This window comes from Odontomachus brunneus, unplaced genomic scaffold (assembly GCF_010583005.1).
Source record: "Odontomachus brunneus isolate Ranch 3 - 2012 unplaced genomic scaffold, Obru_v1 Obru_scaffold_042, whole genome shotgun sequence".
NCBI classification, from domain to species: Eukaryota; Metazoa; Arthropoda; class Insecta; order Hymenoptera; family Formicidae; genus Odontomachus; species Odontomachus brunneus.
In genome coordinates, this window is record NW_022639492.1 from 1,581,315 (window position 1) to 1,594,661 (window position 13,347).

At 36.8% G+C, this 13,347-nt stretch overlaps 1 protein-coding gene and 1 long non-coding RNA gene across 9 annotated transcripts in view; both read right to left on the bottom strand.

Annotated features, from left to right (window-relative positions):
- LOC116844557 (voltage-dependent T-type calcium channel subunit alpha-1G-like) overlaps positions 1–5,468 on the bottom strand; it is a 173,387-nt gene extending 167,919 nt beyond the window's left edge. For 5 of the 8 annotated variants that reach the window (XM_032816229.1, XM_032816230.1, XM_032816231.1 and 2 more), the window contains exon 1: positions 4,436–4,782. In XM_032816229.1, coding sequence (XP_032672120.1) covers positions 4,436–4,782 — 347 coding nt within the window. Of the gene's footprint in view, positions 1–4,435 lie in introns of all 8 variants that reach the window. The other 3 variants (XM_032816235.1, XM_032816238.1, XM_032816225.1) reach the window with 1 other exon arrangement.
- A 6,209-nt stretch (positions 5,469–11,677) lies between these two features.
- Positions 11,678–13,330, bottom strand: LOC116844518. Its single transcript, XR_004378091.1, has 3 exons — positions 12,470–13,330; positions 11,946–12,017; positions 11,678–11,804 (listed from the first exon to the last, which is right to left on the bottom strand). It is a non-coding gene; the product is annotated as an uncharacterized LOC116844518 (long non-coding RNA).
- Positions 13,331–13,347: the final 17 nt, after the last annotated feature.

Here is a 13,347-nt window from a genome sequence, read left to right on the forward strand (position 1 = left end):
AAAGAATCAGGGGAGGGGAGAAAAAAAAAGGGAGAGGAAAAGAGAGAAAGAAACAGAGTGATAGGATGTGAGGTTGAGAGGAAAAGAAAAGAAGTAGGAGAAGGAAGAACAAAGCGCGACCGAAAATGAGAAACAAACGGGAGAAGAGAAAGGAGAGCTTTCACCTGTTGTGGTCGCTAAAAAAGGGAAGAATCAGGGGAGAGGAGAAAGAAAAAGGGAGAGGAAAAGAGAGAAAGAAACAGAGTGATAGGATGTGAGGTTGAGGGGGAAAGAGAAGAAGTAGGAGGAGGAAGGGGAGAGAACTGTGCCACCGTAGAAAGCGACTATGCACGCGATAGGATAGGTCAATCAATGACCTATTTAAGATGTCTTTGGACCTGTTTCCCTCGACACTCGCAAACACCCGTGTGTTTGCTACGCTAGATCAGGGATGTATACGAGATGAATGCGACGAGGTGGAGATATTGCTTTTGACAACTGGGGCGGAAATGTGCATAAGGTACCGGGCACTTAAAGTCAAAGGTGACTTTAGCCACTTGAAAACAGGACGATCAAATGTGGAAGAAGCAGATTCTCGAGGAGTTCTTGCTCACTAGAATTGTCATGCGATTAAACAGACGCGATTAATGCCGCTTTAAGGGAACTGGAAGGTCAGATTGCCTGAAAATCGTGCTTATTCTTCCATAATTTTTAATAGCAAACTGAATGAATATGCGAAAGTGTTATTTTGAAGTGTATTTATACAACATATAAAGAGAAGAAAAATATAATTTTGACGATTAAATACTCAATATAAGTGTATGGTACATGCAGTTAATATATTTCGTTTTCTTTTTTAAGCTCGTCATTTTGCAGTAATATCTTGACTTTCGGTGGTTCAATTAAGCTGAATTTTAGGTAGAAAATTTCCGTAAGCTTGTCGTTATCGTGTGAATATTTTTATTAGAATTCTTTTTAATATCTATTTCCAAATTAATAAATTATTAAGTTAAAATATTAATTAATTATTTTAAGCTTTGAAAGTGGATATTAGCAATTTTTCTTATTTTAGATAGTATCAATAAGAGTTTGTTTATATATATTTTTTATATATACAGAATGTCTCATTTTAATTTTCCTACACGATTATCTCCCAAACTACTCGCTTCTATTCGAAAAAACATTTTAGATGTAACATACTTTATTTTGAGGAGGACACTTTTCGATGAGCACAGTTTTCTTTTAAGTGAAGACATATTGGAGATTTTGAAATGACATTTGTTTTCTTAAATGAAACATCTGTTTTTTTTTAGCTAGTCGTGTAATCTACTAAGAAACGGGTTCATTGACTTATGATATGTGGGTTCTCATTCATAATCATTTAAGATTATTTAAAATCTATCTTCACTGAACGGTCAGAAAACTTCTTTTTATAGTAAAAATTTGTCGGCACGGCTATATACACGGAAGTATGCGGGAACCGGGCACTTAGGCCGGTATTCGTAGTCAGATCTTATATTTAAGACCGTTTTAAGTTTACCTTCAGATACTCCATAGCCAATGAAATGAACCGTACAGCATCTGAAGATGATCTTAAGACGACCTTAAATATAAGAACTTACTATGAATACCAGCCTTAAAGTCAAAGTTAACTTTAGCCACATGAAAACAGGACGATCAAATGTAGAAGAAGCAGATTCTCGAAGAGTTTTCGTTCACTAGAATCGTACTAATCGATTAAGGATCGATAAAGAATCGTATTAATGCGATTAAAAAGACGTGACTAATGCCGTTTTAAGAACATCGCTCTATAATCGAAACTTGAAATCACTAATAAAATAGTTCTGCTTGACGAGAACAGATCCTTTCGAGAAAGAATATTCGATTTCTCGAAATAAGAGTGTTTTCACTCTCCTATTCTCACTTTAGATTTGATGTTAGAAAATGAGACCGAGATAGATCACAGTCAATCTAGAATTCGATATTAACTCTTCATTGTAGCGTGACTATGATCTAAACAGTTGTTTAAAGTCTCAAGGAGAATGCATAAACAATTCGCAGTTTAACATCTCTCTCGCTAAATGTGCAATGTCTATAATTCTCTATGCCGCCTGCTTTGCCTTATCACGAAGATGACAACGCGAGTTGTAACGCCAGTAGATTTCCCAAGGTGTGCACACACATACACGTGCGTACGCGTACGTACACATACACGTACATACATATATCACTAAACTTTACAACAAAATTTCAAGTATATTAACCCTCCGCATACACGCTGGGATCTCTGGGATCCCACCGCAACTTTCTCTTTTGTCGCGTTTCTTTTCTCTTTTAATCCGTATATCTCGCAACTCTTCAATTCCACTGACTTTTATTCATTACAGGCTTGTCCCTTCATCAATTCTCTATCGATTAAAACAAAATTAATTGAAATATGTCAGTTTTTGATAGAGTTACAATAACAAATATGAAAGAGGAGAGTAAGTGTGTATATGGAGGGTTAAGCCATGAAATTCAGCACCGTAGAGTTCTTTGTGATCGATCAGATTGCATCTATATATTTATCATAGAATAACGAAATAGAAGTACGAAAAAAATAAAAAAAAGATTAAAATTAGCCTTAAACAATGTCATATTAAGTGTAATATGAAAATCTGAGTGTAATTTTTATTAAATTTATTGTATTAGTGAAACAAAAAGTATACATTATCATGATATAAATTTAATACACACATAGTATGTCTACTTCATGAATGTAATTAAAAGAATTTTGAAGCTTCTATCATGATTGTCTCACATCGTGGTATCGTGAAAATCTGGAAGTACATATATGCACATACACACGCATGCACACGCAACGGAGACACACAAATACAGACACGTATGCACATACATATAACATACATTCACACACATACGTTCTATCCTTTTCTCTCTCTTTCTCTCCCTCTCTGTCCTTCCCCTCTTCCTCCTTCTCTCCCTCCCTCCCTCTCTCTCTCTCTCTCTCTCTCTCTCTCTCTCTCTCTCTCTCAATATATCTTACAGATAAAACTTTGATGTTTCCGTATTAATTTATTCAATAAAATTAATACGTTTGGTACTTTAAGCTTTCGCTTTTCGTGTTGTCCAATACTTATTTTTTGAATTTAGATCGCGTCTTCTTTGTGTTTGTTTCCAATGTTTCGTGAACATTTCAATTCATTTCTTTAAGACTAATCTACAATATGCTCTTTGCTTCCTGCTTCTTTTTGTTTATATCTTTTTGACTCAAATCTTAAGCTTTAAACTAGAAAAAGATAGAAGACAAGAAACAGAACGCAAAGAGTATATTGTAGATCAGGCTTTAAAGTCGCAGAGCGACATGGAAGTCTGAGTTTAATTAAAAGCGTCTCAATATAGCGTTATTTATCTGACATTGATAACATTGATTTATTTGAAATTGATTTGATAACATTTCCGCCGCACGTGTATTGGCATTATGATTTAGAAAAATCAGCAAGATCCGATAGCGATGCTACGATGAGTGCTGATGTATTCTTTGTAAAGAGCGAAGTTTGAAGAATTTCCTATTCATGGAAACACTCTCGTGTTAAGCTCTAATAAAAATGTCTATGAAGGATGTACTTTGATTCTTAGAGCGTTTCTTCGTCATTAAAACGTCCTAACTGCACGGACACTTCTCCGCCATTTATTATCAGTGATTATCAATGATTATCAGTTCCAAGCATTCCGAGACGATTAGACACTACTAAAACGCGTTTAAGGGACCTGTCCGAGTTTCTTCTAAAGATATCTGAGATGCAAACACAAACTTGTATGTGTATGTATATATAGTCAGTTGAGATTTAAATAATAATAAATTTCTAATAAAGATCAAGTCACGGGAATCGTTCATGTCGGCTCACCATATCGTCAAAAGTAAATTTGTCCGTAAAGTGTACTCACAAAGATGCAAAAAGAAATCGATACTCATCCACGAAAGCAATCGTAGAAACTTGACATTCATCAATAATCAACTTTAATTCTCATAAAGGATCTCTCAATTGCATAAGATACCAACACGAACGATACAAACGTCAAAAGAAGAATCTTTGTAAAGAGTGGAGTCTGAAGAACTTCCTATTCATGGAAACACTCTCGTGTTAAGCTCTAATAAAAATGTCTATGAAGGATGTACTTTGATCCTTAGAGCGTTTCTTCGTCATTAAAACGTCCTAACTGCACGGACACTTCTCCGCCATTTATTATCAGTGATTATCAGTGATTATCAGTTCCAATCATTCCGAGACGATTAGACACTACTAAAACGCGCTTAAGAGATCTGTCCGAGTTTCTTCTAAAGATATCTGAGATCATTATGTTAATTGGAGCAATAGCAGATCATATCCAGCCCATATAGATCTAATCCCAGCGTATAACACTGGCTTTCGTTCGAGAGATAGCAAAAGGATATGGATTAGTGATCAATGCGAGACACCAGTTGCGCGGTCGTGTAGTCTGCTCGAGATATCTGAGCGCGATCGGAACGAAACCTGGATAAGGCAGCCCCTCGCCCTCCTCTTCCTCGTCCTCGTCGTCGTCCTCGTCGTCATCGTCCTCATCGTCTTCATCGTCCTCACCATCCTCGTCCTCCTCCACGACCACTCGTCTGTTGACGGCCTCGCCAGCTCTGTCCTCGTCCTCGTCATCTTCGAGGTCGCTGAGTTCCGCCACGTCGCTATCGGAACCCTGCTCCCCTCCGGGACTGCCTGCCTTGGACGCAGAGCGGTACCGGTATCCTTGAGGATAATGCAGCGACATCCTCGGCTGCCTCGGTAGGCCCTTTTTCTCGCGGCTGCTCCTCCCTCTCCCTTTCTCCAGCGAAGACTCCGGGATCTCGCTCAACGACGTCGCGGCCTCCTCGGTTGCGCCCGGGACTGCGTAAAACGGTGACGACTCGGTGACAATGATAACGCACGGGAAGTGATTCTCATTGCCGAAGTACCAACACGTTCGGTGTTCCTTGCCGTTCACGTTCACAATCACTCTCGGCTACAAATCGCAACGACGGTCGGCGAGCGAGAAGAGCGCGATCCCGGCAGCGTCATCGAGAAGATCACTCGTCCTCGATCTTGTCCGCAAGCTTTAGCGAGCCCAACACACACCAAGCATCCCTAGTCTGTACTACCGCGATGGAGCAAACGAGTGTACGCCCGCCGATCGCATCTTACGCCAGAGCCGGAGGAGAAGAGGTCGAGGTGCCAGATACGGTGTCGTCCCGTCCGTGTGCCTCCCTTCACGCGCCTGCCCGGTGCGTGTTGTTCCTCTCACCTGCGCTTCCCTCACCTGAGAACGCAGCAGCCGCACGATAACCTTGCCTCGGTCCAGTTGTCTCCGGAGGAAAGTATCACGAAATCGTGCAATGAATGAATGAGTGAATAAGTGAGAGAAGGGCGAGGGTTGAGTTTCCTGGTGTAGCAACCAAAGTCCAGGGACAGGGTGGAAGCGCGTGATGCACGTAGCCGAGGACCGAACTGACGACGAGCTGCCGCACCACCTGCTCCCTCCGGGTACAATTCCTCCGCTCGCACCTCGGCCCGTGGCACTTTCACCAGGTGCAGTTGTATCGACCGCGACGTCGGTCACGCTGTTACTAGCGGCGCGGGCGAACGGTACGCGGGTAGCTGAACGTCACGAACGTATGGTACTCGCGCAGCCGTGCACGACGATGCCCGGCGCAGCGTCGACCGGTGACTGAAAAAAACGTCGAACATCCTCGTCGACGGATGGCAAACGCATGCGCGACCTCCGGTGGTGTGTGCGTGTCCCTCATCTCATTCGCGTGCCACATCGCGACCTCCAACATCCTCCCCCGAGAAAATCCGGAGATCTTCCTACTCTCTCCTACTCTCTTCGCTTCTCAGCCTTCGTGTGTTATCGCCTCCTCTTCTTCTTCCTCCTCCTCAACTCTTCCTCTTCCTCCTAACTCCGTCGCCTCCTTCTGCTCCCGACTTCTCATTCCTTATCTTTCTTCTCCGTTACCCCGATCAGGTGAAACTCCTTCACGGTCAGTACTCGAGGCGAGCAAGATAGAAAGATAGAAGGATAGCGGAGTAAATGAGAGAAGATCATAGCGAGTCCTTGACATCTTCGCTTTCACTTTCATCACTAACAAGGAAATATGTAAAAATGTTCCCTTTAATTTGAATGAACTTAAAATATGTTGTAATCTAGACCAAGATAGGGGATACATATTTTTTTATTGAATGATCTCATATTCGCACTTTTAAGGGCTGGCAATCTAATGTGAACTTGGCAAGCAATTTTATATAAAACAAAATTGTTTTTACTTATTTGTACCACTTTCCGTTTTGTTTGTACCTTAAAGATTAAGAAATAAAGGGAGTTAAGGGTAAATATGATGTTTAGGGGATCCAACTTCGATGATCTTGCCTGTTACATATATTATCAAGGACAACCTCTGGAGTAATATTCAAGAGGTTTTAGCCGTCGTTCATTGTTTATTAAAAAGTTATTAATAAAAAAGTTTTATCAATTGAATGTAATTTTTACATACACTGTACATTGAAATATATTAAACAGTATACATATATGCGCGAGGGAGGGGCGGAGCCCTCGCATCCCCTCCCCAAAAAACGAACCCTAACCTAACCCATCAATAAAACATTTTTTAAAATAAATGAAACGTAATTTTTGCACACAGTATGTATGGAAATATGGTAAATAGTATACGTATATACGCGGGGCTCCTCTCCCTACAGCCCCTTCCCAAAAATCCAACCCTAACCTATCATGTACGGTTTAAAATATTTATTATAGATAGGTTGGGTTAGAGTTAGTTTTTTGGGGAAGGGCTCCGCCCCTCTCCCGCGCATATACGTGTACTGTTTACCATATTTCCATATACACTGTGTGCAAAAATTACGTTCCATTTATAAAAAAAAATATTTTATTGATGGGTTAGGTTAGGGTTAGTTTTTTGGGAAGGGGATGCGAAGGGAGGCTTCGCCGCTCTCTCATATATGTGTACTGTTTAGCATATTTCAATGTATGTAAAAATTACATTCAATTGATAAAACTTTTTCATTAATAACTTTTTAATAAACAATGAGCGACGGCTAAAAGCCCTTGAATATTACTCAGAGGTTGTCCTTGATAATATATATAACAGGCAAGAGGTTTTAGCCGTCGTTCATTGTTTATTAAAAAGTTATTAATAAAAAAGTTTTATCAATTGAATGTAATTTTTACATACACTGTACATTGAAATATATTAAACAGTATACATATATGCGCGAGGGAGGGGCGGAGCCCTCGCATCCCCTCCCCAAAAAACGAACCCTAACCTAACCCATTAATAAAACATTTTTTAAAATAAATGAAATGTAATTTTTGCACACAGTGTGTATGGAAATATGGTAAACAGTATACGTATACACGCGGAGCCCCTCCCCCCACAGCCCCTTCCCAAAAACCCAACCCTAACCTAACTTATCATGTACGGTTTAAAATATTTATTATAGAAAAGTTGGGTTAGAGTTAGTTTTTTGGGGAAAGGTTCCGACCCTCTCCCGCGCATATACATGTACTGTTTACCATATTTCCATATACACTGTGTGCAAAAATTACGTTCTATTTATAAAAAAAAATATTTTATTGATGGGTTAGGTTAGGGTTAGTTTTTTGGGAAGGGGATGCGAAGGGAGGCTTCGCCGCTCTCTCATATATGTATACTGTTTAGCATATTTCAATGTATGTAAAAATTACATTCAATTGATAAAACTTTTTCATTAATAACTTTTTAATAAACAATGAGCGACGGCTAAAACCCCTTGAATATTACTCAGAGGTTGTCCTTGATAATATGTGTAACGGGCAATATTATCGGAGGTGGATCCCTTAAATAGCATATTTATCCACGTTTGTACTTTCTTTTAAATCGTTTAACGTTACTTCAACATTACTTTCATCGTTACTTCAACGATTCCGGAAATATAGGTTATCTAAAACACGTCCAAGAGATATTTTCTTCATTTTTAAAACACCAATGGCAACCATGAAAACCATCAATGGCATTCAGAAGGTTATTGTTTGTACTCGTTTTATCTGCTTTCAAATCGCTTGTACTTCAAACTGTTTGGAAGTGTAGGATTGTTTAAGATTTGGGATATATTTAATCCAACAACTCTCTCTCTCTCTCTCTCTCTCTCTCTCTCTCTCTCTCTCTATTTCTCTATTTTTTAAGATCCAAAAATGGCTAACGCCATTCGAAAGAGTATCATTTATAGTTGTTTGTACATCCTTCTTTTGTATCTTCAAAGAAACCGAAGATACAGGATGTTCAAAATACGTTCAAGAGATATTTTCGCCTTTTTTAGACATCGCAAAGCATTCGAGAAAGCATCGTTTGTACCTCCTTTCATACCATTTATATCTTGAAGGAAGCAGAAATACAGGATGTACAGAAAATATAAGAATGAACCATAAGATCTTCCTTTTTGCTGTGATACATACCAACACACGCGCGCGCACACACACATCCACATCTTAAGAAATGACAATGATAGGCTTTTAAACTTTTGGTGAAAAATACTATACGTTCGTTACACTTGAGATACAACAATTTTAAAGGAAGTACAAACAAATACAAACAATGATTTTTCGAGTAGAGTCAGTCGTTTTGCAATATGTCAAAAAATGGCGAAAGTACATCTTGAACGTATTTTGAAAATATTGTACTTCCGATCTCTTTAATGTTTCTAACCTGTGACTTTTTTCTGTTTGCTAAACTCAAATTGCCACTCTGAGGAAAGCGTTTTAAATCGATTGATGCCATAAAAGAAAATTCGCAACGAGAGCGGAAGGCAATACCAATTTCAGCGTACGAAAAGTGCCTTGAAGACTGGATTAAGCGTTGGCACCAGTATATTGCAAATGGAGAGTACTTTGAAGGAGATAAAATAAATATTACTGAATAAACAATTACTTTGCGTTTCATTGAACAATTCCGGATACTTTTTGAACGTAATGTATGACGTGACGTTTGTCGAGTGCTTGTACATTAGATTAAAGTGAGTAAAAGAGTTCTGCATCATTTTGCAAATAACTACGTAGGCTTCTAATTATTAATGAAAGAAAATTGTTGCACGATTTTGCGCGATAATACACCAATCTTCTTTAATTAATAACTACGTGGTGTAATTAAAATCTACGTGGTCATTTGCAAAATGGCAGAGGACTTTTTTGTTCAATTTGAACTAATATACAAGTACACGACGTCATTGCAGCTCATCTACCATATCAAGCATGTGATTATTCACACACAAATCTTCTTCAATTAATATCTCGATTATTGTTGCGATTTTCGCAAAACGTTATGGAACTTTTATGTTCACCGCAATCCATTCTACGTTCCCACAAAAGTTGCGGAAGATAGTCTGAAATATCCTGTATATACATACCCAGTAAGCAATCTGTGCGCAGACTAACATCAGATTGATGACAGATTCGAGTAGAATCTAGATAGATCCATATCTGCGTTCTCAATCTGTTGTCGACAGAGCCTGTTGCATGAGTTTCCGGTAAGTTACTGGTTAGTTCTAATCTCCTACTCATCAGTATAACACGTAATATAATGATGTTATATATTAGTCATGTATTTTAACACTATTTCTGTTATATTACAAATACCTTTATAACAATGTTGTATTTTAATGTTTCTGCATATATTGTTGTGATATTACGCAAAAACCTATGTGTGACATTTTTATAACCTTCATATAACTGATGTTATATTACTTGTTATTTTTGTGTAATATTATTGCAATAATCAATATTTACTGGGGAGATAGTGCAAACCGTGGACAGGATTCCCACACAGCACAGAAGTTCCAAAAAGATTTCAGGAAGATTTCAGAAAGGTTCAATGTTTCTGAAACCTTTCTGATAGCTTTTTGAAATTTCTGTGCTGTGTGAGTTATCATACGTCATTCAAGTTGCAAACAGACAGATCTATCAATGTTAAACGTTCTGCGTCAACAACTAAAGTTCATGCTGACGATTGCATTTTCGTATCACCTTAGGAAGAGATATATACTTATCAGACGTATATGCGGCTTCAGATTATGAAAAAAATTTATTAAAAAGTTTTCTAACACACACATACACACACTGTTCATATTAGATCTTGCAAGTAATCTCCATTCTAAAAATAATATGTTGAAATTGCAGTCATTAGTGCATCATCACTTATCCTCCAGGTTTCATAATTTATTTAAATATGTGGTTTAAAAATGAATATGCACAAAATAAATCACACTTTTTATTTTTGTCCTAACAAGAACTTAAAAAATTTGTAAAGGTAATGAGTGGGGGGAGGAGGGGTTCATTTTTGCAAACTCTGAATATATCGTTGCAAAAAGTATAAAATACTCTACAACTTTTACATAAATCATTTTTTCATATACCTTGCATTTTAGACAATATTCGCTAAAAATGTCATGTTTTTTCGAAGGGTAATTTCACCCCCCTGAATCATAATTTAGCAGGAATAAAAGATAGTTTTATGTTACGGACGAACTACTCTACTTGCACACAATGTTTCAGAATTTTTTGAATTTTCGAGTTGCCTATATATGATCTTTTTTGTCAGTAATATAATTTTTTTTATACTATAATTTAATATTATTACAAAAGTAAACAATTTAGATAAAAAATATATTTTTCGTGCTTTTATTGTTAATTTAATAAAATCTGTGAATATTATCGATTAAATTTAGATTTTAATCAGGAAGAAAGACTGTTAATCTATTTTAACATTATTTACTATTAGTAAATTTACTATTACTTACCATTAATAACATCTTTTTACTATTAATACTATTTACTATTAATAATACTTTATTTCTTAAATAAGGTATCGTTAATACTTAAGGGATAATTAACGATAGTATACGCGGACCCTACAAAGTTTATTCCTTAAAGACGTACACTTGAAATTCAAGCGCATGAGATATTTTTAAATATCATTTTCTTAAAAGAATGCCCTATTTTATATATTTTTATAGACTATTCTCATTTCAAAAAATAAGTCAATGCAGCGGTATTCACTGACGAGACTCGCTTTTCATCTACAATCATGATAGAAAAATATGTAGATACAATACGCCCGAGCTGAAATATCTTTGTTGGAAATGGAAGGTATTGAAGTCCTCCCAAAGAGCACAGAGAATTAAAAAAGAATTCAGTCGTATATCCTCAATTTTTAGTTCATTTTTAGATGCAGAAAGAATCCTTTTCACTGAACTGAACTCTGAAAAATCTTTTTTGCATTTGAAAATAAACTCAGAATTTGTGACATACGAAATATATTTATATACGACTGAATTCTTTTTGAATGTATTATCTGGACTATCTGTACTATCTGAGCTGTGTCTATAAAAAAATATACAGTGAGTTTGAAAACTGTTAGAATACTTTTTGCTCGATTTGAAAAATAATCACTAATCTAGTAGGAGAACATGTTTTTGATTAATCTTCAGAAATGAAGCTTTTTTATCGGACTGTTCTCCATACTAGATCAAGAAAAATATATATAGAAATTGTTTTGAAATTGTCTTGAAACTCAATGTAATTGTAAAATTGAATCAAGATTAACGGAAGATTAAAACAGTAATGTTTAATTGTAGTCCATATTATTGTTATTGTGTTATTATTATATACAAAAATGTTGTTACCGTTTCAGTGTACATTCTTTGATATATGCAACCTCATGTTATAAATAATAAAAAATACTTGTTTTTACATCGCGTATTATTCATTTTCTGTAAAATAGAAAAGCAACAGAAATGAAGTATATAAAAAACGAGTACAAATATAGGACAATGCAAGGGTTAAATATCAGTTTTGAGTAGCTATTTAAAAGCGTACGTATGTCACCATTTGATTTAAATTAAATAACCTACGAAAACAGTCTGCTGCCGCCAATCTGCTCTCAGATTCTGTCAGTAGGTTCTGTAAAGATCCATCTACAATGGCTGGAAGGAAACATTTCTATTTATTATCATGTTCATATTACCTTTCTTCATTCTTATGATAAGTAGAATACATTTTTAAAGTTTCAAGTTCCTCGCCGTGGAATTCTTGATTGATAACATCAGAAACGCGAGAAAATACACGCTCAAAATTCTTGCAAAATACATTAAAATAAACAAGATATACCATAAAATGACATTTGCAATCATTTGAGTAGATCTGCAAAATAGTTCCAACATTTTTTTTGCTCTAACAATTAACAAATTATCATGAAATTAACGTAACCTGTAATATATCTATCCTTTTAATTTTTCTTATAATTTTATCACTTTAATTTCACACTTACTTACCATTTTATTTCAATGTATTGAAATATATTTTCCAAAATTTTCTCGCTTCTGACGTCATAAATCAAGTAATAACAAAGTAAGAAATAATCTTGAAATTTGGTCACCTATTTTTCAAACACTTTGTACATCCTTTTGTTTTTTATGTTGTATATCTCACACAGCACAATATTTAAAAGATGTCCCAGAGACATCCAGAGGATCGCTAAATGTCCGCATAAGTCCTCAGAATATCCTAAAAATATTCCGAGAACTTTTAAATATTCACACAAGTCCCCAAGATATCCTTTCAAGATTTTGTGCTATAAGGAACGTTTATAAGATAATGCTTAATATCATTTTTCCAAAAAACATTCTGAATAAACCACGGAGGAACTCATAACAGTGCAGACTACATAGCCGCTCGTTGCAACATAATGAATTATATACAACGTATCGTAACGCATACACAACGGTATTGCGTCAACATGCACGTAACGAAGAACAGATAATCTTTGATCTTCCACATATTGCGATCTTCCAGCGAGAGAACTCCTGGTACTCATCGTTCAATGATAGAGTCGAGTCGAGGCTGAAACATCATAACGCTCGGTGACCAACTCCCTGTACGCTTCATCTATTTTTGCTCGGAAATCGAACAGGAGAGTGGGAAGAGTCACTACAAGAGAGTTGTATGTGTGTGAGTGTGTGTGTGTATCGTAGTTACATTATATGATTTTCGACGAGAAGAACGATGAGGTAATACCGATAATGAACGCCGGATACTGGACATGCGATTAAAGTCTACAGTGTCCGGAAACGATCAAATCCGTCGGAGATTACAAACGCCAGCCGTCGCCGTCGTCGACCTTAATCGACTTCCTCCCCGCGCGTGGGCCGAAAATAGAAATCAACCACGCGTGTTGCGCATTTGCAGTCGTTTCAAGTGACCAGCACGGTCCTTAATATTTGACATTTTGCAAAGTGTACTTTGCCCAACAGGAGT